This window comes from Carcharhinus amblyrhynchos, chromosome 25 (genome assembly GCF_965287045.1).
Source record: "Carcharhinus amblyrhynchos chromosome 25, sCarAmb.v2.hapA, whole genome shotgun sequence".
Taxonomy (NCBI): Eukaryota; Metazoa; Chordata; class Chondrichthyes; order Carcharhiniformes; family Carcharhinidae; genus Carcharhinus; species Carcharhinus amblyrhynchos.
In genome coordinates this window covers 5,683,943-5,710,528 of record NC_137348.1, presented here as the reverse complement: position 1 = coordinate 5,710,528, position 26,586 = coordinate 5,683,943, and the positions used below count along the sequence as shown (strand labels likewise).

General features: G+C 42.5%; 1 protein-coding gene across 4 annotated transcripts in view; it reads right to left on the bottom strand.

Moving 5' to 3' along the window:
* slc25a25b (solute carrier family 25 member 25b) overlaps positions 1 to 26,586 on the bottom strand; it is a 56,065-nt gene that overhangs the window by 7,768 nt on the left and 21,711 nt on the right. The window contains exons 1-5 of one of the 4 annotated variants that reach the window (XM_080212410.1): positions 7,157 to 7,612; positions 3,674 to 3,800; positions 3,361 to 3,448; positions 2,173 to 2,208; positions 1,717 to 1,828 (exon numbers count right to left, since the gene is read on the bottom strand). In XM_080212410.1, coding sequence (XP_080068536.1) covers positions 1,717 to 1,828; positions 2,173 to 2,208; positions 3,361 to 3,448; positions 3,674 to 3,800; positions 7,157 to 7,315 — 522 coding nt within the window. In that variant the 5' untranslated portion in view covers positions 7,316 to 7,612. Of the gene's footprint in view, positions 1 to 1,716; positions 1,829 to 2,172; positions 2,209 to 3,360; positions 3,449 to 3,673; positions 3,801 to 7,156; positions 7,613 to 26,586 lie in introns of those variants that run through there. The other 3 variants (XM_080212408.1, XM_080212411.1, XM_080212409.1) reach the window with 3 other exon arrangements.

The following is a 26,586-nucleotide window of genomic DNA, read 5'->3' as shown; positions in this document are numbered from 1 at the left end:
TGTGCAAACTCCACACAGACAGTGACCTGAGCCTGGAATTGACCCCAGGTCCCTGGCACTGTGAGGCAGCAGTGCTAACCACTGTGCTGCCATGCTGCCCCCATCTGTTTATTAATGAAAAAATGTGTGAACATTGATCTTACCAATGTTACCTTAAACATGCTAAATCATTGCTGAGTTACAGTGCCAATTTGTATGTGCCAACAGTTACCTTCCCTTTGGCTTCTATCTGTGGAGGTTGCTTTTTGCAAACAAAATGCAAAGAACTCTACATGTCAAAATTGGGACATCTGACATTGGCATGTCGTTAAGCGTTAGTTTATGGACTCAAAGGTTGCATGAGCAAGTGATGTAATCAATGCAAAAGTCAAAGCCAAAAATTCCACTCAATCGAGTCACCAGCTTACTCCAGCGAAAAACCAGAGCAATCTGCCAGCTCGGTCCAGCTTACTTGGACTGAAAGAGGAAAAAGCTCAACTGGGCTAGATAAAGCTATGCAAGGGCATGAAACCAGAGTAGGAAAGGCAAATGAAACCCATCGCAGAATTTAACAGCACACAAGCAGGCATTTTGTCCATTGCAGCTGTGCTGGCTATTTGAAATACATTTTCCCTTAGTCTCATTCCCTTGCCTTTAGCCCACATATCATATTATTTTCAATCAAATATTGTCCATTCCCACATTGTAAGCTATTGAACATTTTGCTTCCACTTGTGCAAACATACTTGCAGAGGCATTCCTTTCTCTTTCAATCTTCTGCATGTCCAAAAAAAAACCTCCCACACTCTCCTTTCATTACTTTGGTGGTTGATGCCTTTGAATTTACACCTGCTAGTTATCAAATTAATGATCATCACAGATAATTTCCCCTTATTTAACATCAAAAATTTAAATTTCGAACACTTGTATTAGATCTCAATTATATTTGTTCCAATGAAGAGCCCAGTTTCTTTAATCCTGTTTCAAAGCTCATCCTTTGGATTATCTCAGTGAATCTCATCTGCACCCTTTCTACATCAATGTTTTTCCAAAAATAAAGGTGAACTATTCTGACTTTGGCCCAACCAAGGATTTATATAGGTTTAACATCATTCCAAAGATTTTTCAGAATTTTCTTCTTAAATGGGTACAAATGTGAAATTCACAAGGCACAAGTTTGTGTGCCAACACAACGTAATACAGGAAAAGTTTTAAAGTTTATTTATTAGTATCACAATTAGGCTTACATTAACACTGCAATGAAGTTACTGTGAAAATCCCCTAGTCACCACACTTTTGCATCTGTTCTGGTACACCGAGGGAGAACTTAGCACGGCCAATGCGCCTAACTAGCATGCCATTTGGGCTGTGGGAGGAAGCTGGAGCACCCAGAGGAAACCCATGCAGACACAGGGAGAACGTGCAGACACAGCACAAGCAGTGAGCCAAGCGGGGAATCAAACCCAGGTCCCTGGCACTGTCGGGCAGCAGAGCTGTGCCACCCAAGGACAACTGATGACAGAGAATGAGTTAGTCCTAAACATTAATGGACTTTTCTCAAGTGTTTGTTATTCACCACTATTGATTTTATTGGAGACTTGTGCCATGCTCACTTGGCATACAAGTGCAGGGTCAAGAAAAAGACATTGGATTAAGGGTGTGTGCGCTGACAAAACATTAAACCGCAATTTTCTAACTTTAGGCTGTCATCCTCAATACACTGTGCGTTGAACTTACCGTGGAGTGCTTCCAGTACAGGATTATTTCAGGAATGTTGTCCGCTGGATGTAGAAGGTGATAATCTCGCCACTCATTCCAGTCAATTGTCATCGTTCCATTTTTATCCATGCTATTAAAAAAACAGAGCAAGACAACAAGAGCATAAAGTTAAACTGTGGTTGCCACATGTTTAAGCTCTACCGTTTAATGCAAATTAATCTGCGTATACATGTGCTAGAGGGATCCAGTATCTTAAAACAGTAGAAACTATTGCTGCAGGAAGGGGAGGGGAAGGTTTACCAGCATGAATTGACTAGCATTATAGGCTCATGAGTTTGTGCAAGGACAGTTATTCAAATCCATTTTACAAATCAGGGAAGGGTGAAGCCGCACAAGATGGAAACAAAATGTGTTTTTATTAATTTCTATGAAGGGAAGCACATTTAGAGTAGACAGGCATACACTGATACTTACTATACAATAGGGCCCCAGAGGTGCCCTCTCCAAATTCTGAAGACAGAAAGCAAAAGATGCAGAAAACAGCACAGATAAAGCATTTTGTACATTTAACAGAAGACAAAGAACAAACACACTTTGCTGCACCACCTCGCCCTTGTTACTACAAAACAGCACAATCTTTCCTAGGTAAAGCTATAATCCCCCAATACTGTGTAAGGACACACACAAATTCAGCTTTAAAAGTTATTTTTGTCACCTTCCCCAATATCACCTCAACATGTAATTTGCAGTCTTACTAGATCATTTTCTCATAAGCCACTGTAGAGATATAATTCCACTATAGGACCCTGCAGAGGATACCACCTCAGGGGCAAGTGATGGGATTGTGGGTTATCTCTACTTTGGAAAAATGACTATTACAGGCTTTGTCATTAGGCTAAGTGACACAAGTGAGCACCAAATGGAGCTCAGAATATTCACATGCTAGTCAATCTTGCTAAAAAGGGTTTTAAAAAGCAACATCATGGGATTCAAGAAAATGTTTTTGTTTGAAATTCTACTGTCATTTCTAAAGTAAATACAGCAAAAGAGTTTCAGACACATGCTTCAGCATTTGCAGAAAAAGCTGGAAAATCTCAGCAGGTCTGGCAGCATCTGTGCAGGGGGAACAGAGCCAACGTTGACTCTAGATGACCCTTTGTCATTTTCTGCTTTTGTTTCATATTCCAATATTTTGCTATTATTATGTATCAGTATCTGTACGTTAATATGCCACAGGATAATTGCAAGGTTAAAGATTTCCAAGGCTAAGGGGTGGAAGATATTGGAGCACACGTTAAATTGGAGGCTGCGCCACAGCACTTTGTCAACATCTATCAGCAACCGAGTGGGTGGATTGAAGGTTGATCCTAATTTTACAAAGTTCCATTTTTAGCCTTAATGCATTGGGAGGGACAAAGTAAAGGCCTTATGCCAGATGAGTGAAAAATGGAAGGATGTGAGACAATACTCATGCATCTCTATCCAAGTGAGATCAGGTGTACAGTCAGAGTATGGAAAAGGGAAGAAATAAATGTTAATTGCATAGAAATTCCTAAACAGAGAGTTTCAAAAGGAAAACTTGACAAATTGGTAATAATAGTGCAGGGCATTTATAATGAGTGACTAAAAACAGTGACAGTTTACCTAGGTAACATAACTCACCGTTTCAGGATCTTTTCTGCCTGTTGTTCTGAAATGTGAACTCCAAGGTCTCGCAGCGACTGCATGATTTCTTGTGCGTCAATCTTACCTGAAAGGTTAAGAAAAAAATACTGATTGAGCTCTCTACTTAACAAGATGAAATTGTGCAGTTATATTTCTTCCTGGGCTATAAAGACATCCAAGTCACACCACAAGCTTTACACGGTAATGTTAACATTGCAGTGTTAGGGCTTTTGGAATTTACTTTACTGTGTGTAATTTTTTGAGATTACTGTTTTGTATGCAGTGGCAGGGTTAACAATTTAATTCTTACCATCGTTTTTCTTATCCAGGCTTTTGAAAACCAGTTGGAGTTTCTTTTCATGATCTTTTAAATAATGAACAAATTCTTCAAAATCCAGTTGGCCATCTCGGTCTTTGTCACCAGCTTTTACAACTTTCTGTTTCAAAAGAACAAAAAGAAAGATTTTACAGACAATTAAAAAAGGGATGTTTTTCAATCAAAACCCCATCGCATCTCCATGCCTTTTGTGTGGACAATTTAATCTTGAAAGGGGGGTGGTGGGGAAGATATATCTGCCATTTTAGAGCACTTATCGTGATAATTTTCATTATTATAATTTTGTTCAATGCCCATTTTACAGATTTGCCTGAAGGTCCTGTAGTAAAAAGGATTTTCCTTTCGTACAAGCAGATTTGTGAAGCGTTAATCCAGAAATATTAGATATTACAGGCTTTTCTAGGATTCATCTCGACAACAGCTTAGGCAAATTAAAACTCCCGGTCCATCATACGACTATAAAAATTACATTCTTAGCACAGATTAATATTGTGTGTCTTATTCATTAAAAGCAAACTCAACCCATACCTGAACAACAGACTATCGTTTAAAACATTTCATGTTGGTAACCTGAACTTTTTTTTAATACATAAAGGGCAACAAGCTGACCTTTTCCAACGTAACTAAGACCATCATTAATAGAATTTGGCTACCTTGGGCTCAAACCATCCACACATGCACTGAATATAACATACATTCGTACATTTTATTTTTCTTAAAAGAAAGATACCGAAATGCGAAGCATTCCATTGATACTTTTAAGTTTTGTCACACTACATATATATGATTGCCTGGTAGTACAGTGAACCAAAGGCATATGATATCGTGTGCAGTTTTGGTCTCCTTATCTGCTCTAGAGGGGGTGCAAAGACGATTTACTAGACTGATTTCTGGGAAGGCGAGACTGACATATGGGGAGAGGTTGAGTCATTAGGATTGTATTCACTGGAGTTCAGAAAAACTGGTGGGGGGGATCTCATAGAAATCAATAAAATTCTAACAGGAGTAGGCAGGGTAGATACAAGAATGATGTTCCCAATGGTGGGTGTTCAGATCTAGGGGTCAGTCTGAGGATACATTTAGAACAGAGATGAGAAGAACCTTCTCCACCCAGAGTGTGCTCACAGCCTGCGGAATTCGCTACCACAAAAAGTAGCTGAAGCTATTGAATGTTTTCAAGAAGCAGTTAGATATAGCACTTGATGCAAAAGGAGATAGAAGGATTTGGGAGGGGGAAGGGCGGAATCAGGCTATTGAACTGGATGATCAGCCATGATCATAATGAATGGTGGTGGAACAGGCTTGAAGGGCAGAATGGCCTCCTCCTGCCCCTATTCTCTATGTTTCTATGATTAACTTAATGATTCTTCCACAGTTGACACAGCAAGAAGCTAAACAGCCTCTCTTTGTATCTTTAAAAATCCAATAATTACAGCAGAGATTTTATTTCCTTCCCACCTTTGAAAATGTACATTTTATCAAGATGCACTTTGGAGCATGACTTTTAAATAGAGTTAGGGTTGTACTTACACCTGATACCAAAGGTCAGGCTTCAACAAAAATTCTGTATGCAGGGATCAAGTTTCTCAATAAGCTGAGAGCAATGTCAGCTGATAGTAAGCAGAACTCTCAGCAGCAGTCAGTAATCGTGGCAGCCAGGATGACTAATGGGAGATATACTGGCTGGAATTCCACAGCCGTTCACACCCTGCCGTCAGCAAGAACACAGGACATGGCATTCAACCAAATCTCCATTCACTGCAGGGGGATTGGAGAATCCCGGCTGCAGGTGAGGTCGGAGAACCCAGCCCATTTTAACTAAGATTTTGTAGTCCCTCATTTCAAAGCAAATGTACAGGTACAAAGCTGGCTCTGATAACCACTGCCAATATGATCCCTTTAAGTCACCCAGTACTCCAAAATTGTGCCGTCTCATATTCGATGTGCAGGGGACTAGTGGGAAGCAATTCCTCAATCTATTCTGAACAGCAAACTCAAATTTCAACCACTGAGGCTATGTGGTTTAGACAAACCTCTAAGTATGACATTAGAGCAAATGAGACATGCCCTGCAGGAGATGTTTGACTATCCCCTTGATCAGGAAACAACACCAGAAAAAGAGGACCATTTCGCTAAAATATTTTTCATTAAGTTACTGATGTAACGGTCTGCAAAATCCACTCGTGTTGCCAAATAGAGCCCTGCAACCTGTACAGCAAGTTCTTTCATGAAGTTTCTATAAGGTGGTTCATTGCTAGACTGCTGAGGAAGTAATATGTGATGGTTGTAGGAAGCCTGGACTACAGCATGCATTGTAAAACATCTGTACTGAATCATAGAATCCCTACAGTGCAAAAAGAGGCCATTCAGCCCATTAAGTCTGCATCAACTCCCAGAGTATCTTACCCAGGCCCTCTCCCCCGTTCTATCCGTGTAACCCCGCACATTTGTCATGGCTAATCCATCTAACCTAGACACCTTAGGACACTAAGGGGCAATTTAGCATAGCCAATCCACCTAACCTGCACATCTTTAGCCTGAGGGGAGAAACCAGAGCACCCGGAGGAAACCCATGCTGACTCGGGGAGAATATGCAGACTCTGCACAGTCACCCAAACTGGAAATCGAATCCTGGTTCCTGGTGCTGTGAGGCAGCAGGGCTAACCACTGTGCCATCATCTACCTTCGTTTAGCAAAGCAAAAATTCAAAATACTAATCGTTTGTTAAAAGGTCTTGTTAAAGATGATAACCTAATAGGAACCCTCTTCATGCAAGAGCAATCCTAAAAGTCATGTCTTGGTCACACAGAAATCCTCAGTAATTAAAGAATTTTTGAAAGTTTCATCTTAGATATTACGGTACTGCTGAGATAAGGGTCCGGCTGCAAAGTTAACTTGCAGTAGATAGAACACCTGCTGTGCCTTCTCAATTTTTATATTTTTCAAATTTCCAGCACTGCCTTGGCCATGAAGCAATCCTTAACAACAAGCAAGTTTGCAATATTGCAGCATTAGCATTTTAACAATAACCCCCAATCTCTTACAGGCACAAAAGAAAATATAAGATAAGAAGAGAATAATGCACTACATTGCGCAGGCTAACCAGCCACTCCGAATTCTTTTCTTTTCCTGAGCTGTGCAGTTTTGGGAAGAGATTTTGCTGAGATATCATCAGCCAGCTGACCAACCGGCATAAAACTGATGACATTCACAGGAATTTGTAAGTGGGAAACTTTTAGGCAATCCCACTCCCACTGCTAGCACACAGAGGGTGAGTCATTCAGAAGGAAGTCAGCCAAGCTTTGTCGAACAGTTAAAGTGTGGAGAAAAATCGGGAAGTATTTTCACAGCAGCCATCAAAAAAGCACAGGACCCCCAAAGCTTAAAATCCTCCAAAATACCGATAATTATAAGCTCTATCAAACTTGAAATACTTCAGACCGCACTGCAACTTACCTGTCTCCACTGACGGTAGGTCGATAACTCTTGTGAAGGGATGAAAAGACTGAGCCGGAACAAAGATTTCAGCTCAGCAGGCAGTCGTCCTGATTCAAAGTATTCAAACTCTCTTTCCAAATTATCCCGTACTGGTACAGTTAAACATAGGCACAGCATACTGACTTGTGTTTCCGTCAAAAGTATGATTCAGGTGTATAAAATAAATAACCTAAATAAGTTAAAATTACTACTCTGAGGCAGCCACAACTGAGGCACTGCTGAAATGCCGGCTGTCTGAGTATCACATTACTGGAAGTCATCTACGTCATTCTTATAGCAGCGATCAGTTTCCTCTCCCCTTCCTGTCTACGTAGTCTCATGACACCCTGCATTCTCACCAGCCTCAAGCACAGATCGACATACTTAATATAGCCACCTATATTAGTTAAGCCTTGCTGAGGATTTGGTAACCAAGGATTTTCAACTCAAAATGTACTGGTCAATGCAAAATGTAATACCTGTGCTTTGTTTTATATTACCTGATTCAGTGTGCGCGCTGGCCAGTAAGTTATTGATTGCTAACTGATCATTAATTTGTCTGGCAATCCTCCAGAGCAAATTGACGTTCATACATACGCAAATGAAAAAAGTTCATCAGCAAGTTCAAATAGTTCAAGATCTTATACTTTAAAAGATGCCATGAACTTTCATATAACTGAGGATAGGTACACTATTTCAAAATGTAAACTTGACTCCACTAAGGTCAAGTTTGACTATAGAAGTGATGCAACAGCACTGTGCACTGAACACCAATGTGGAATAGCACAGATGAGGCCATTCCATAGCAGCAATAACTGTGCCTTGGGACCAAATGGATCAGCATTGGCCCTAGACTGCAAGAACATCTTTATCATAACTAGTCGAGAGGGCAGAATGGAGGCATGTTCATTTCACTCCTTCCCATAGGCGAGTGACTGTTACGTGAGATCTAGACACCGATCAAGTTGCAAACATTCTCTCAGTGCTAGAGCTTCCAAATAGAACAGCCTTTAACATCATCAATTTTAGAAACACAAACTTTATTTTATATTTACATCATAGAACATTGTAAATGAAGACCCCACAGCCTTGTCCTGGCAATAGCTAAAGGAGAAATTGAAGGTAACAGAAGAGGAAGAGAAAGCAGATGGGTAGAGAACACTGAGATGTGGACTGATGTGGAAGTGAGGCTTGAAGCAAACCAAAGAAGAATCAAGATGAGGCTAACGGGCCCATTAAGGCTATGGTGAAAACAGCAATAACCGTAAAAGTTAGCACAAACCAAAGAGTCCCGGTGGACTCGGAGGAAATTTGTAACAGCCATACAGACCAGGACACACCCTGTCTCAAATCCTTGCTTAAACAAAGTTGGGGGTTTTCAGCTGTAGAGGGAAAAAGTAAGACAATGACAGTGTTCACTTTTAATCAACTATTTAGCAATTGTTGCTCTAAAATGTATATCCAAAGGTGGTTCCAGTAAAATGGAACTGGTTTTAAATTGGCACTGTTTTAATTTGGGTGTCATAAACCGCCACTTTGAGTTTAATGCAGTTGGTAGCAAAATCAAAGTCGAAATGCAGCACCTATGACTATGCTGCTAGGATAAAGTGATCAAAACTGTGAACTCAAGGAGCCAGCTCACAAACTTCAGTCTCCCAAAATCCATCCAAAAGCAGCTCTGAGCTGACACTTTCAGCTCAACAAGAATAATGGTTGCCTCAGTGAAATATCAGAGGGATAGCAATGTCCACGAGACTAAATCCTGGGTCAATCCTCTACTATTTTAGATGGCAGAAACTGAGAATGTTTAAAAAGAACAAAATGGTAGCCCTGAGATTCCTTTGGGGGTGGGAGTGTTCCACTGTTCTCCACTCATAACTTCAAGAGACCATCAGAAATCCCCAAGAAGCCAATGAGGGCCAGTTGCCTCAAGTTTCTATACATTTCTTGGTGGCTTGAGCAGATGGAATGTTCTGTCTGGTCCATGCAAGACAAGTAATGGGCTGGGTGCACAGGTGATTGAATGTCAGCTGTCATAGGATACGCTGGCACCGAAACATACAGCTTAAGTAACACGTTCCCTCTTAATCCTGCAAACTCCAGTAGGGATCAGGAAGGAAAAAAAAACAATGCTGGTGAAACAGTCAGGTTCACCATGGAATTTCTAGTTTCCAGGACCCACCCCATTGACTAATAATACCATATTAAACCATACCAAACTCATCAGCACGACAGGAAAAAGAGCAAAGAAAACCCATTTTGCCTGACATAGAACATAGAACATTACAGCATGGCCATTTTTAAGTGATCAATTACATTTCCACATTATATCCCTCAATTTTCAGTTCAGAAATACACCCAAACTCATGTGTGTGTGCGCTTGTGTGTGGGAGGTGGGGGATGGGGGGGGTCACTGCTGAAGCGCAGAGGGCTGGAGATGAGGCACTCTGGGGCAGGGGGCATGGGGAGGCGGGGGTCAGGGCCAGCCTGGGAATGCTCGTGGGGGATCACGGTCGGGCCATGGCCACGGGGGTGTTGGAAGCGGCAGCCCTGCAGGGTTCGGGGGCGGCACTGCACATGTAGAGGCCCGGGACTGTCCGCCCCTAGCGTGAAAAGGCTCCGCTCCCCACAGCTTTTAATTATATTCACGATTGTGACCTTCGCATTGCACAAACTGTGGGCGATTCAAGTGTGAAGTTGCGCTGAAAAAAATTGACCTGATTTGCACCAGTTTTCCTGTGAATTTGACAAGTGGAACTTTTTTGGGAAAATGGCAGCCTGGATTCCTGCCTGTTGGGGGAGTGGGTGGGGCTTAAATAGCCAGAAAGCCACGTGATAGTAGAATGCACAATTGTGCATGTGCAGGTCGGTCTGCAATGAGAGCTGTCTCTCAGCCTCTGCTACTTTTAGTTGGTCTCCATAGCCTAAACCCAGCAATTCCTTCCCCATGCACGTGCAACTGCAGGGTGCGCAGCTGAACTAATCGACACCGTGCCCCCTGGTGGTGATGGGTGGCAATGTCAGGGTGCCAGGCTGGCACAGCCCAGGGTGCACTGCCCAAGGAGCACTATCACCTTTGCCCTAATCTCTTGGGGGGGGGGGGGGGGGGGGGGGGGGGTGTGTGTGTGTGTGTGTGTGTGTGTGTGTGTGTGTGTGTGTGTGTGTGTGTGTGTGTGTGTGCCCTCCAGTTCTACTGGCAAAGCCATCACATCTAGTCCCCATTGCTGGGGACCAGCTGTGATTCTCAGCAGAGAGAACCTCCCATGGTGAGGCTGCAGGGGCAAGTGAGTCCGGATTGAGTCTCGAGCACGCTAATTTATAATTTATTCAGCCTCGCCCTGGAAATAGGCATGAGGCAATCGCGCTGGTATCCGACGCCGGTAAGATCACAAGGTGAGAAAAATCAGGCATGAACAGATTTTTCAGCTCTCTCGCAATCCTAGCCCATTGGCTGGCGAGGCGCAAAGGTAAGATTAGGCCCTTGAGCTTTATACAACTTAAATAGTCTTCCCTAGTACCTTATTCCCCCTCCCCATAAGTACTTTTGACTTTTCCAACTGAAAATAAAATCCATTTGATCTCCACTCTGAATCTGTGTCTTCTTGAACATGAACTTTACTGCACGAACACCACCAAATCCTTGAATGCTTCAATTAGATCACTGATAGGTCTCTTTTCAGCTTTAATTTTTCTGTTTGCTTAAAATTTAAGCATGCCCAGAATCATCTACTGACTAACCACCTAAACAGATCCAGAGGGAAAACTTCCCTATTAACGGAAATTAATATTTTAACCCAAGGGAAAGCTTTCCAATGCACCAAAGTGACAGCACCAGCTGTTTACTCAACTGCTCAATGTTATTAAGTGGTTCTCATGATCAGCCAGCCAGAATTCCATGGTGTAACTGAATGCCCAGTGTTACTCCAGAGACCTTTCCCGTGTGCAAAACATTTAACTGCAACAATGAACAACACAAAAAAATCATGAATAAGTACATAACTCACTTTCCTACTCAACGTGATTGTAAAAAACCTCATACAAGCTGTGAGAAGTTAGTTAGCCATTGGGTGGAATTTAGCAGGCTCGGGAGAATGTCTCCTGCAAAGTGGTGGTCTGCTGTGTTCTATATAGCTTGGCACAGCATCTACTGATGAAGACCTAGAGGAGTAGAGTGTCTCCTTGGATGAGGAGGAAGAGACCAGAGAGGAGCAGGGGGATGGTGGACAGGCAGTGAGGTGGGTTGGCATGGGCAGGACCACCAGGGCTACCCTCGTCGCATCCGGCTTCACACAGTGGGAACATCATGTTTTCCAACAGCTAAAGAAGCCCCCACCCCCACCAAGACCTTGCTAACCCCTCTATAACTATGGGAGGAGAGTCACAGTGAACCTTAAGTTATCAGAGTGCATGCCTGGGCAGTCCTTGTGCTTGCTGATTGGAAAACTGCAGGAGATGATGACGACTTGCATTGAAGAAAGCTCTGTGATACACCTCAGCTAATGCTTATGTCTGACTCCTCTGCATCTATTGCAAGCACGCTAACCCCCCAGCTCATGTGCAAGTAAGTTTCAGTCCTAGAGGTCTTTGGTGATTAGCACTAGAGGGAGTTTTGGGAGGGGGGGTCTAGGGCTTATTAATTAACACCCAACTCATTTTAGGAATTATATTGTTGTCACTTTGAGTGGGCCTAACAGTTTGCCTGTGAGGTCCATATGGGGTGAAATGCTATCCCACTGGAAGAAGGATTAACAAAAGTTAAGGTTGCAAAGAACTGGAGATTTTATAATGGTTACGTGTGCACTTATGACATTTGATAAAGACCCCCAGCTCTCTGCAACCAATTCCACCTGTGCCCACTGTGTCCCTACAACTCCTTCGGCTTGCAAACCCTGTCATTATGTCTCGGTGTACTCTCAGGATACATTTCAGGAGTGGAGGTGGCCTATCGCCTTCTGCGCCCTGTTGCCAGATATGCCCTTGGCTGGCGTCCGCTGGAGGGCCAGGACCTGGAGGGCCCCGGACTACACTCGGGTGGCAGTGGCGTGGCCATGTCACTCCATTCCGCGCACTTCCCCGAGCCACTATCAGGATTCAAGAGAGTCGGTTCACTCCCAGGCTTTACTGGGTAGGACCCAAGGGGTGCTCCAGCAATCTCTCCTCATTCTGGGTGTTCATGAGTACTCCATGAGACAGAGGGGCAGCTGGGATGAGCACCGGAAGCCTCCTCATTATCTGGTGCTACTGGTCCTGGAGGCCTGCCAATGTTTGGACCCCTCAGCTATGGTCCTCAGGGACTGAGCCATGTCCTGGAGTTCAGCAGTCATTGATCTAACATCTTGCCTCAGGCCTTCCAGCACAACCACCATCCTTATGTTGTTGGTCTGGCTGTCGCTGATCACTGGCAACATTTCCTGTGACAGAAGGCTTTGGGATTCCTTCATTTGGTCTCGCAGTTGCAGGAGTGTTGCTGATGACCCCTTTTGGTACTTCCAGCTCTGCTTTTGCATCTCAAGCAGCAGAGGTACAAATGTGCCCACAGTCATGGCACCTGGTTGGGGCACAGCTGAGCCCTGAGATCCAGCAGACCTCCGAGAATCCAATCCTTTGAACGTTGCTGCCTCAACCTGATGTGCATCACAAACTGTGTAGTGCTCACAGAAAGTGACACAGAAGCCTGCCAACTTTGCCCATCAAGCTGTCTCTCTTTGTAAAGGTGGATAATGTGGGTGCAAGCTGGGGCACTTTATCCATGTCCTCCTCCATCTTTACAGGTGCTAGATGACGGGCCAGGTTCTTTGGTTGATGTCCCTGCAAGGCATGGGACATGGTTTTAGTACGTGGTCTGGTCAAGGATTTAGACTACACAGAAACCACTTGAGACTGATCATGAAGATGGAGGAGCAGTGATTTCTCACTTTTTCAACCTTGCTCTCAGTGCAGGACCCTCCTGCTTCTCCCTTGCAAGCTCATGGTTCTCTGCTGATATGGAGTTAGGATCCTCAGTTCAAGAATTCCTCTGCCCATTTTCTCTCTCTCTGATTGTGGGCTATCTTCTTCTACAGGGGCACAAAAGGGGATAATGTGAGCTGGACATATGGCAGGTCAGAGATCAATGACAACTGGTATGTGTGGGTACTGGGCCTAAGCAGGAACAGTTCTGATGAGGAGCGCCAGGGTGTTTGAGGGTGATGCTGGAATGTCAGTGGATGCTGGGAACCTGTGAGGTGGCGGATTATGGGTTCCAGATGACATTCCAACGGTGACGCAAGGGTAAAGTGCTAAAAGGAGACGAGGACACTTACCCTTGCTGATCATAGAGGTCATTCTTCTTCTGATATGGCACTCTTGGTCAGTTGCCTGGGAAACAGCAGCACTGACTAGTGCTGCCATTTCCCAGCAGAATTCATTACCTTGTTGGAGGGCCTCCTGTCAATCTAAGGGTATGTTGTTGCTTGCTGCTCTTTCATGCCATCCAGCATATGGATGAGGACCCCCTCTGTGAATTGGGGAGCTGGTCTCCTTGCTGCCATCTTCCTGACTTGAATGAGAGCCAAGTGCTGTGGAGCCATTTAAATTGAAGTGTTCAGATGATTCTGGGCAGGTGAATCAGACGCTGAGTCTCTGGCGTAGCATTTTTCCAAGTTGAGGAAAAATAAATTACAATCTGGATCATGCTGCTGGGCCCTTTAGGATTCACACCGATTTTCGCACCAGAAATGGGACTTGTCATTTTTTTGGGAAAATTTGGCCCATTATAGCTTATTTTTCAAAACAAAATGCAAAGTTTTATTGATGTTAACTTGAAATCACTTCCCAGCGTAGTATTAAGAGGAGGTTCACTTCTCTTTTTTTTTGAAAGCCTTTTTGGTGGAATGCCGACAGGTTTGGCGGTTTGTATCCATTTCAAGTTGCCCTCAAGGTGGCAGTTCTGGACTTATTGAACGTCTGCAGTCCATGTGATGAAGACACTCCAAAAATGCAATTTTTGAATCTAACAACAATGAATGAATGGCAATGCGTGTATATATATGTGTATGTGACTTAGGCTTGAAGTAAGTGGTAACGGTATTTCCATGTACCTGCTGACCTTATCCTTCTAGGCAGCGGAGGTCATGGGTGTGGGTTGTGCTGGATAGAGGAGAAGATCATGTAAAATAGTAGGCATGTTTTGGTGTTGGTGGAGGGAATGATGTGCGTGCCAGCAGAGGTGTCAATCAAGTGGACTGCTTTGTCCTAGACGGTATTCAGCTTTCTTGAGCACGAATGGATGCGCATCCATCTGGCAAGCAGAATGCATTAGATCATACTTCTGACTTGTTTATTGTAGGTGGTGAAGTCTCTTTGGGAAATCAGGAGATGAACCGTTTGTTAAAGAACACCCAGCCACAGCATTTAGGTGGCTGTAGTTCAGTTTCTACTCAGTGGTGACCCACAAGATGTTGCACAGCTGTGCAATAGCACTAAATGTCATGTGGGGGCGGTCATGCTCTTGCTGAAGATGGTCATTACCTGGCACTCGTGTTATCTGGCATTTATTAACCCAAGGCTGGCTGTTATCCAAGAATTGTGGCATGCAGGCATGAACTGCTCCCTCCTTTAAGGAACATGCAATCATCCACAAACCTTCAGACTTTATGATGGAGAGAAGGTTATTAATTGAACAACTGAAGATAGTTGAGACCAGGACAATGCCCTGAAGAATGTAACAATGATGTCTGAGACTGTGAAGATTATTTTCCAATGACCATGGTCATCTTCCCTCATATAAGTACAACTGTAGCCACTGGAGAATTCTCCTTCAATCCTCACAGGCCGTGTCAAGGCCTAATGACCAGTTTTACTCAGACTGTTTGATGACACACACAAGTGCTATTTTGACATCAAGGTATATCCAGCAAGACCAGACATATCTGCCTTGTCCTAAAGTGTACGTGGCTTATAAATAATTCCCGAAATTAATGCTGGCAATTTCAACAGATCAACTCTTCATGAAGACGACGATGACGTACACTCACCTTTCATGATCACTGGACATCTCAAAGCACTTTACAGCTAATGAAATGCTTCTGAGGTGTAGTTACCATTATAACGAAGAAAGCATGGAGTCAGCTTGGGAAAGCTAACACAAAGAGTAATGTGATAATGACCAAATAAACCGTTCGTGCTGTTAATTGAGAGATAAATATTGCCCAGCTATCTGGTGACATTCCTCTCTGGATATTTCACTCTAGGCATTAACCTGCTTATTTCAAAAAGGATTCACAAAAATTAAATGTCGCGAGTAAGTTAGGCAGTCATTCATTAATATTCAAAACTACTTTCCAGGCTTCTGGATTTTTCTCTGTTGAATTCCACCCCCCACCCCAGCTTCAATTGAATTTCCAACAGAAATCCATTGATACAATGGGGCTACGGCTGGCTATAGAACTGGCACAGGCCAGTGCTGTAACAAATTCTCTGAATTGCACCCAGATGGTTAAAAAGGCATTCTCTGTAATAGTGGAAATTTGCATGAAAAAAGTTACATGTGAAGGAACAGAATTTACCCAATTCAAGGGATTAAAATGATCAGTCAAGGTATTGAATAAAAATATGATATTCAAAACTATTTCCAGATGAATTGTCTGGTTTACCAATGGGATACAGAGGACAATTAAAATATTTTACCTCAACCAAATTTGACTGTTCATTAATACACTTGGTCCAAATCCTGGAACTCCATCCCTGTAGGTTCTACCTACACCACATGACCTGCAAAAGTCAAGAAGGCAGCTCACCACCAACTTCCCAAAGGGCAATTAGGGATGGACAATAAATGCTGGCCTTTCCAGTGACACTTACATTCAAAGTGAACAAATAAAAAATACAAATCAATAGAAAATGCAGGTTAGACACTGTAGACACTGAACTTGTTTAAATTAATACAAGTTAGAAAAACAAATAGTTCTCCTTCTTTCACTTACTTACACATCTTTGACTTTTTTTTAATTAAGAAACTGGTATTCTTACCAACAGACTGCCTGCAGTGCAGCAGGAGGTCATTCGGCCCATCAAGTCTGCACTGACTCCAATAGAGCTTCTTACCCCTGCCCTATTGCTGTAACCCCATATATTTACCCTGCTAACCAATGCATCTTTGGATGCCAATTTAGCTTGCCAATCCATCTAACCTGCATATGGTTAGAGTGTGGGAGGAAGCCGGGTGCACCCGGAGGAAATCCACACAGACATGGGGAAAACGTGGAGACTCCACACATGCAGTCACCTAAGGCTGGAATTGAATCCGGGTCCCTGGCACTGTGGGGTAGCAGTGCTAACCACTGTGCTACCATGCCACCCAAAAGATTATTCATGTTAAATAAATGATTACTTATTTAAAAAACTGTTTATGCCCTGAGCTACAATGTAGAAAATATGATGGAATCTTTCACTTTACATATGGGACAGTCTATACATAGCAGCAACCAGTTTCGCAGACAAGCTAAATATTTGTATCAAAGTGCATATTTTGACGATTGCGCAATAATGCCTTACTGAAAAAAAGAGGTTCAAGCCTAAATAAAGCTTGCTCCCAATCAACGCAAAATCGTTGCTTCAAGGGCAGAACATTGACAGAAAGATGGGGAAGAGAAGTGAGCAGCACAGGGAAGCCTTTTGGGAAACAGGATCAATTAACAGCATAAATGCTTCTGTAATTTGTCAGGCACCAAGGGAAAATGACAGCGCCAACTAACGAATCACTCAGTTTGCTGATTAGTCCATTCTATCCCAGGAACAGAATTCTTTTTCACTCCAAAATAAGCTGCAGGCATTCCAATTTTGAACAAAGGCCATTTTCTACCTTGGTTTCAATGGAAGACATAAATCAGGAACACAATGAGTTGATCCAAACAGTTTAAAATAACTCAGCAGCGACCCAGATATTCTGCAATACTACTTACATGGATTAAAGATGTAGAATTCAGGACTTCATCTTTGTCAGTCTGTACTAGCAAATTGCTGAGACACACCACCATGACTGCTAATTAGCAACACTTCACTCCATTACAACAGTGACCACACACCGAAAAGACTTCAATGGCTGTAGTGTGTTTTGCGACATCCTGAGACTGTAAAAGGGTATTTACACAGCACAAGCTCTTCCTTTACAGCTAAAAATCAATGGTTCAATGAGGATATTTTAATCAATGGTGTTGCCATTGGTTCAGGTGATTTTCACATGAACTAAATTACAAAAAGGATCCTTATGTTCAGCAAAGGTTAGCTGAAGGGGAAACTACTTCAAAATCATTTCAACTTCCAAAGAACCATGTTCTACAACCTCCAAGCCAACATGTCCAACAGAGGCACTAATCATTCAAAACCAGCTCTGCTCAAATTGACATATTCTTTGTAGACCTGACACTTTTGTATCCCAAAGCAACTGTCCTGCTTGGAACTTGGTTACAGCAACAGTCTTCCAGAAAGACAGCAGAAACTCTTTAGGGATATCCCCACTGCACCCCTGAAGAGACCAAATGTCCCCACCAGCTCACTGGAGCCCCTGGTTTGTGACTGACCAAAACTGGAGCTGTTTCATTCAAGAAGATACTAGACACATCGAAAGACTTAGGTCAGGAACACGCAGAGAAGAAGTCAAGGTGTTGAAGAGAGTGCAAAAACCTACTGAAGAAACCTACAAACAGCTCATTTACCCGAACTTCATGCACCACCTGTCTGTCACATAACAGGTTTGCAGACTGATTAAATCCAATACGCAGACATCCCAGAACCCACTGAATTACAGTAGAAGCAAGCCACCCTCTGTCCTGAAGTAATGCCTCAGTAGGAGGGGTTACCTCACTATAACTCCCCAAACTATTTTAACATGTTAGCAAAAAGAGCAATCTTGTGTCAGTCACTGTCTACCTGGCCATAAAAAGACACTAGAGATTAATCAGTTATTTTCCATTTCACTGTATCTATAACACATGCTGCAACAACATTTATTTATGTGATGCCTTTAAAGTAAAATAAAATCCCAAGGTAATTCACAGGAGCATGTTAAAACAAAACAGGACACATGCCAAATAAGGAGACTTTAGGTCAGATGACCAAAGAGGAAGACTTTAAGGAGCATTTCAGAAGAAAGAAAGCGAGATAAAATAAGGAAGAAAATTATATTTAATTTACTCAGACATCTCATACTTTATGACCTAATCCACAGGCCAGCTCCCTCAATTTCCCTTGATTCTAACAAGAGACTTCAGCACAAAATCTAGTACCCTATTGGAGGGATTCAATAATTTTATGATTCTATGAGAGCACAAAGTGGCACAGGTGTTTTATACAAATTTAAAATTGAATCGTCATATTTCACATTATATTTGTTCACCTTATTCACGCTTATTTGTTGAGACAAGCTTTGTCAGAAAACTAAACATATTGAAACGCCTCATGAGTGGCGCACATTGATGGTTACAACGGAATTAGGGACATTTCCTTGTTGGAGGAGGCTGGGAGAAATACGCAAATATTAAACTGTGAAAGCTAAAAGTTTGGTTCAAAAACTGGATATCGAAAATATTTCATTTTAAAAACAAAAAAGGTTCGGACAAGGAAGTAGAGACAAGCAGCGAAGTGTAAAAGACTTCTGAGAAGGTGAGTCGGGGACAGCTGAAGGAGGGGGTACAAAGAGATCAAAGTATACTGGAGAAGATTTGAAAAAAGATGTAGTGAGGCTATGGAATGATTAAGGCAAAGACAGGGATCTTTAAACTGGGCCCATGAGAGGTTAGCTGCTTATATATTGCTAAGCACTAAGACTTGGACACGTTGGGAGTTTCCAGGTAGGTGAACATTGCAGAAATCAGGAAATCCTCATGCTCTGAGGGTGAGGACAATCGACAGCCTGGGGGTTATCTAGGGCCAGAAACTGAACAGGACTAGCCATATAAATACTGTGGATACAATTTCGGTGCTGCAAACCTCTATGAATCTATACGGTCATAGAACATAGAACATAGAACATTACAGCGCAGAACAGGCCCTTCGGCCCACGATGTTGCGCCGACCAGTTACAAAAACAATGACCCACTAGCCTATACCAATCCCTTTTCGTCCATAAACCTATCCAGAGGTCTCTTAAACGCCCCCAAACTAGGCGCATTTACAACTGCAGCAGGCAGGGCATTCCAATCCCTCACCACCCGCTGGGTAAAGAACCTACCCCTGACATCCGTCCTGTAGCTACCCCCCCTTAATTTAAAGCCATGCCCCCTTGTGCTAGCTTTCTCCATCCGAGGAAAAAGGCTATCACTATCCACCCTATCTAAACCTCTAATCATCTTATATGTTTCAATAAGATCCCCTCTTAGCCGCCTTCTTTCCAACGAAAACAACCCTAAATCCCTCAGTCTCTCCTCATAGGACCTCCCCACCATACCAGGCAACATCCTAGTAAACCTCCTCTGCACCCTCTCCAAAGCCTCCACATCCTTCTTGTAATGTGGGGACCAGAACTGCACACACTCCAAGTGCGGCCGCACCAGAGTAGTGTACAGTTGCAACATGACGCTGCGACTCCTAAATTCAATCCCCCTACCAATAAACGCCAAGACACCGTACGCCTTCTTAACAACCTTATCTACTTGATTCCCAACTTTCAGGGATCTATGTACACATACACCTAGATCCCTCTGTTCATCCACACTATTCAAAGTCCTCCCGTTAGCCCTATACTCAACACATCTGTTGCTCCTACCAAAGTGAATTACCTCACACTTCTCCGCATTAAATTCCATCCGCCACCTCTCGGCCCAGCTCTGCAACCTAAGTCTCCCTGCAGACTATGACACCCTTCCTCACAATCTACCACACCTCCGACTTTGGTGTCATCAGCAAATTTACTAATCCACCCAACTATACCCTCATCCAGATCATTAATAAAGATTACAAACAACAGTGGCCCCAAAACAGATCCCTGAGGCACACCATGTCGTAAGCAGTGAATTCTGCGGAGACTAATCCATCTCCCGACTCCCCAAAGCCGGTCCACCATCTACAAGACAGAACATAGAACATAGAACATTACAGCGCAGAACAGGCCCTTCGGCCCACGATGTTGCGCCGACCAGTTAAAAAAGCAATGACCCTCTAACCTAAACCAATCCCTTTCCATCCATAAACCTATCCACGGATCTCTTAAACGCCCCCAAACTAGGCGCATCTACAACTGCAGCAGGCAGGGCATTCCAATCCCTCACCACCCTCTGGGTAAAGAACTACCTCTGACATCCGTCCTATATCTACCACCCCTTAATTTAAAGCTATGCCCCCTCGTGCTAGCTTTCTCCATCCGAGGAAAAAGGCTATCACTGTCCACCCTATCTAAACCTCTAATCATCTTATATGTTTCAATAAGGTCCCCTCTTAGCCACCTTCTTTCTAACAAAAACAACCCCAAATCCCTCAGTCTCTCCTCATAGGACCTTCCCTCCATACCAGGCAACATCCTGGTAAAAGTCAGACAGGTAGAGTCAGGAGTCAAAAGGTAGAAGTCAGGAGTGTGATGGAATACTCTTCACCTGCCTAGATTAGTGCAACTCCAACAACACTCAAGAAGTTCGGCACCCACCTAGAGCAAAGCATCCTGCTTGATTGGCACCCAATGCACAACCTTCAACATTGATTCCTTCCACCACAGGTGCACAATGGTAACATCTACAATATACACTGGAGCAACTCACCATGGCTCTTTCAACAGCACCTTCCAAACCAGCAATCTCTACCACCTAGGTAGGCAGCAGATGCATAGGAATACCACCATCTGTAAGCTTCCAGTCAAGCAACACACCATCCTGATTAGGCACAGTGATTAGCACTGCTGCTTCACAACTCCCAGAATTTGGGTTCAATTCCGGCCTCGGGCATTGTCTGAGTGGAGTTTGCACATTCTCCCACTGTCTGCGTGGGTTTCCTCCAGGTGCTCCAGTTTCCTCCCACAGTCCAAAGATATGTGGGTTAGGTTGATTAGCTCATCTAAATTGCCCCTTAGTGTCAGGGGTCTAGGAGGGTAAATACCTGGGTTACAGGGATGGAGCCTGGGGGTGCGATTGTCGGTGCAGGCTCAATAAGCCAAGTGGCCTCCTTCTGCATTGTAGGGATTCTATGATTCTATATCTTAAGGAGAGAATAGGGCATAGTGGTCTTGTCACTGGACTAGTAATCCTGAGACCTAGGCTAATGACCTGCCTGGAGAGACAGGTTCAAATCCCACCATATCAGCTGGTGGAATTGAATTTCAATTTCACAAACTGGAATGGAAAGCTAGTCTCACGATCATGAAACTACCATCAATTGTCTATTCTAATGAGCTTTAGGGAACTAACTCTGCCACCCTTACTTGGTCTAGTCTATATGTGACTCCAGACCACAGCAGTACAGCTGGCTTGTAACTGCTCTCAGGAATAACCCAGAAAACCACTCAATTCAAGGCAATTTGGCATGGGCAACAAATGTTGGCCTCATCAGCAACATTCACTACCACCTTCTTAAGATCAATTAGGGATGGGCATTAAATGCTGGCCGAGCCAGTGACATCCACATCCTGTGAATAAATAAATTTAATGATGCAGTGTCCTCACTGTCTCAAACTGAGACCAATGAGTTTTGTACAGGTCAAGGATCAAACCTGTGTGTTTCAGTACAGAGGTGACGTAGTAAAGTGCAGTATTTATTGATCATTTTCACTTGTTTTCGTACTTATTAATGGTTTCTTGGAAAGCAATTTCATGGAATAGCATTGTACCTGAGCACATCAAGTCATTACTTGAAAATGATGCTGCTACAATGACGTTAATACTCTTTTGTCAGGTTTGGGAAGTACAAACATAGTAAACTTGGTGACTTGTTATAATGCATTCTGCAGCCACAGCTAGTAAGTCAGTGCTGGGAGTAAATGCAGAGTCCAATGATCGGGGTACCAGTCAAGAGTACTGTTTTGTTCTGGATGGTTTTGAGTTTCTCAAGTGTTGTTGCAGCTTAACCAACCCAGGTGTGTCATCTTCATTGAATTCATAAATGCAATTGGAGATTACAGCCATGAAACAATGGTAGCCAACTGAGCACACAAAATCTGCCAGATAATGAATTATGGGCAACAGACCTGATGTGATAACTTTAAATGCCTTTTTCTTAAAGCTGCCTTGGGCCAAGAATACTCCAACTCCTCCAAACCTCACGGAAAACCTGGGCCTTCTATGCCTGGGCATCCTCTACCCCGCCACCACTACCCTCCCAACACCCCTTATGCAATTTCCATGGGCTATGTTTGTTTTACTCATTTGTGAGACATGGGTGTTGCTGACTCACCAGCATTTATTGCCAATCCCTAGTGCCCTTGAAATGGAGTGGCTTGCTAGGCCATTTTAGAGGATAGTTGAGAGTCAAACCACATTGCTGTGGCTCTGGAGTCACATGTTAGCCAGACCAGGCAAGGACGGCAGATTTCCTTCCCTAAAGGGCAAGCGAAAGCAAAGCAGATGGGTTTTTCTGACAAATTGGCAATGATCATTAGATTCTTCATTCCAAAATTTTTTATTGAATTCAAATTCCACCATCTGCTGTGGCAGGACTCAAACCCAGGTTCCAAAAATGCTACCTGAGTTTCTGGATTAATAATCCAGCAATAACACCACTGGGTCATTGCCTCTCACTATTTGCACCAGGTCCTAGCAATGGCCTCTTAAAATCTGAATTCCCCCACTAATTTGATAACATGTCCTGCTGGGCTTTATGGAAATCTTGCCCAGAATGTTTAAACGAGGCTTGGGGTCAAACTAGCCCTGGGCCTCAGCCTGCTCTTCACATACATCTCCTTCCGTTCTGGCTGTGAGTTGAAAGAAGGCAAGCTACTTTATGCAGGGAACAATACTGGATCCTTCAACAACTGGCACTACATGACATTGCAAATTACTGTAGACATCAAAAGGTAAAAAGTAATTTCTCAGTTTTTATTGATGAATTGCTTTTGATTTGGACAAACAGCAGCCTTAAGATAGGACTCTCATTTTTTTCAACCATGTCAGTGGTAACCGTTTCACTCTGAATGGGTTACCAATTTACAACCAGAAAACTCAACAGATTGATTCCAGAGAAGAGGGGTTTGTCATATGAAGAGAGATTGAACAGCTTAGGCCGACACTGTCTGGAATTTAGAAGAATGAGGGGAGATCAAATTGGGGTATACATGATGATTAAAAAGTATGAATAAAGTAGACATGGAGCGGATACTTCCTCTTGTGGGGCATTTAGGATGAGAAGTCATAATCTTAGGATAAGGGCTGGCAGGAGTTGAGGAGAAACCATTTCTCCCAAAGTGTTGTGAATCTGTGGCATTCACTACCCCAAAGTGCAGTGGATGCTGGTACAGTAAGTAAATTTGAGGATGACAGATTTTTGACTGTTGAGGGGTTATGGGGAGATGGCAAGAAAATGGGGAAGAGGAGCATGTCAGCCATGACCGAGTGGGCTCAATGGGCCGAATGGCCTAATTCTGCCCCTATTCCTTATGAACTTATGAAAACTGGGCCTCATTTTCCATTTACTGTCAATACAGTAGTAGTCCACTTTATGAATGCAACATAACTGCAAAACGTTCAAAATTTTCATGTTCCTTTACAAGTCTTAGCTGCTTCCCAACCAGAGACCCAAATTCTCGAAAGTGATGATGTTCTCTACAATTAATAGACCATGAACAATTCAGCTTTGAAACATTTAATTTTTGAGGATGCAATCTCATTAGCTGTTTATTATGATGGAAATTTCATTGAGGATTTGCATTACTAACAAAAATCCATCACTTTTGGGTGTGCTTTTAATACAATTTCACTGTAGGAAATATTATTTTTAAAAATTGCACAGTTAGCTTCCCCACACCATAATACTGAGACAAAATGATTGTGTGGAAGAATTTAAGCCTAACTCATAATCTTTTACTGAAGAATATAACTACAATTTTCATATCATAGTTTAGAAACACATGTGCTCCACACAAAATTCTACCCCACTTGTTACATTAAATGTTTCTTCAAAAAAAAGTGCAACAAAAAAAATCAATTTTGGTGTGTTTAGTTCAATTGGATTTTACTCAATCTGAGAACTCCCTCAATCCAAAAGATTAAAACAAACCATCTAAGTAATTCCAGTATTGCAGTGAAACAGTACAGTAACAGGCTAAGCAAACCCATAGTAACATTATCAAAAGCCACAGTACTTATCTATTCAAGATAAGGGGTAGTTTACAGATCAATTTACACAGATTCAATATTTGAAGGATTGTTATTTGGAGAATGTTTGCATCCCGTAACTCCAGATCTCTCAGAATTAAAATAATAGTAATATTTCATTACGCTCACAAGGAACTAGCTACATTTTAGATGGAAATGCTGTTTACAATTGCCAAAAAAGGTACATTTTGATGTTAACTTGTTTTAATAAATAAACTTTAAAAAGAATTTGTTTGTCAGATGTAGGTTTATATTGATACTGCAATGAAGTTACTGTGAAAATCCCCCAGTCACCATACTCTGACTGTTCGGATACACTGAGGGAGAATTTAGCATGGCCAACGCACCTAACCAGCACATCTGTGGGAAGAAATCAGAGCACCTGGAGGAAACCCACACAGATATGGGGAGAATGTGCAAACTCCACACAGAGTCACCCAAGCCAGGAACTGAACCCAGATCCCTGGCGCTGAGAGGCAGCAGTGCTAACCACTGTGTCACTATGCCACCTAGCCACTTGCATTAAGAGATTATCTAATTGCATAATCATGCAAAGACTCATTCCCATCCAAATTTAGGTAAGTGAATATAAAACATTCTGGAAAAATACAGCATTATATAAACACTAGCTTTGAGATTTGTGCAACCAACTTTAAAGATAAAGGGCGACAGCTATAAATGACAATTACACAATTATCTTAATTAAATTTATATTTTGGAACTTCAATTATTTCTAAAGTGCACTATTAAGGTTAAAAGTAATTTAAGGGATTCTATGCACTTTAGTCAGACCAGCAGGAAAAAGCTGCACTTTCAGAATATTTTGGATTTTCTTTGATTAAACCAGTTGGTACAATATTTCTCTATATTCAGCTGTGTTCAAACCAGTTTTCATCATTGCCATCACATTCCTCTTAAATATAAACAGAATACACCAATCAAGACATATAGATACAGAGATTCATAAGATATTCAGCAGTTGAAGCAACCAATCGCTGAGGCAGGGTGACTAGTTGCTTCAATTTCCAGATCTTCCAAAAATCCTCCAGAGCAAAATCACAGAGCTGGATGGGTAATGAGGCTCACTTTCCACTAAAATACAACACGGTAGCTTTTGATGTCACTGAGGTGGTTAAGCTTTTTCCAGTTACGCAAAGAATCTTTGAATGGTGTCTTAGGCAAAGTGAGCACCCTCCATTCAACACTGAAATCTGTTCACAATATTATCTATTCTGCAAAAAAAAATCAAACCTTACACCCTGAATAAAGAGGACTGCTGACAATGAAAATAAAACCCTATAATGCAGAAATTGTTCCAAGATAACGCAGGTTTCAAACTGCGAGCCAACGGCAATGGAGACGTATCCAAGGGTAAAACAGAAGACTACTACACTGGGACAAACTCCTTTGTTTTACTCAAGTACTTTATGTCCACTGTTCCAGGGAAAATGTTTTCCAGCAAGCATTTCTCATTACCTGACCAATCAAATGAATAGATTCTTTGTTCACCTCACCAGAAAAAATTAACCCACTCTAGGTATTTGATGGGACAATCTATTATGGAAAGGGATGAGGCTAATTGCCTCATGTATACAATTTGCTCCAAAAACCATAAATTGAAATTTACTCTTAAATTAAACCTTTTCCACACAAAAGTGTGGTGGCATCATTTTGCAAACTGCAGTAATGGATTAATAACAAGGACATTCTTCTATAGAACAAACTCTGAAAGCCCTCATTTTAATTCCTTTATTATTAACATGTTTGAACACATTAGTTTTGTGATTGTTTCACAAAAATGTTACTTCCTAAAGAAACTAAAATGGGATCTTGACAAAAACTTTAAAGCAACATCTGTCATGCTGTACGTACGGCACTTTACACACTACCTTTACTGGTTCTTGCACAGATTTCTCTCTCTGCCCATCTTGCTTTCCGTCAGCATCACTCCCATCCTCTGTGTCACTGGGGTTCCCCTGTCTTTTAGTTGCATTGTCCAAGCAATTGGTTTGTTCCCTCCCCATTCCTGCATCCTGACACGCCACTTTCAGAAATATTTTACATAAATACTCATATAAAGCTGTTAGCATCCTGTATCTTAATAGTCTAAAGCTAGAAATTTGTATGACTTCTATTGGGAAG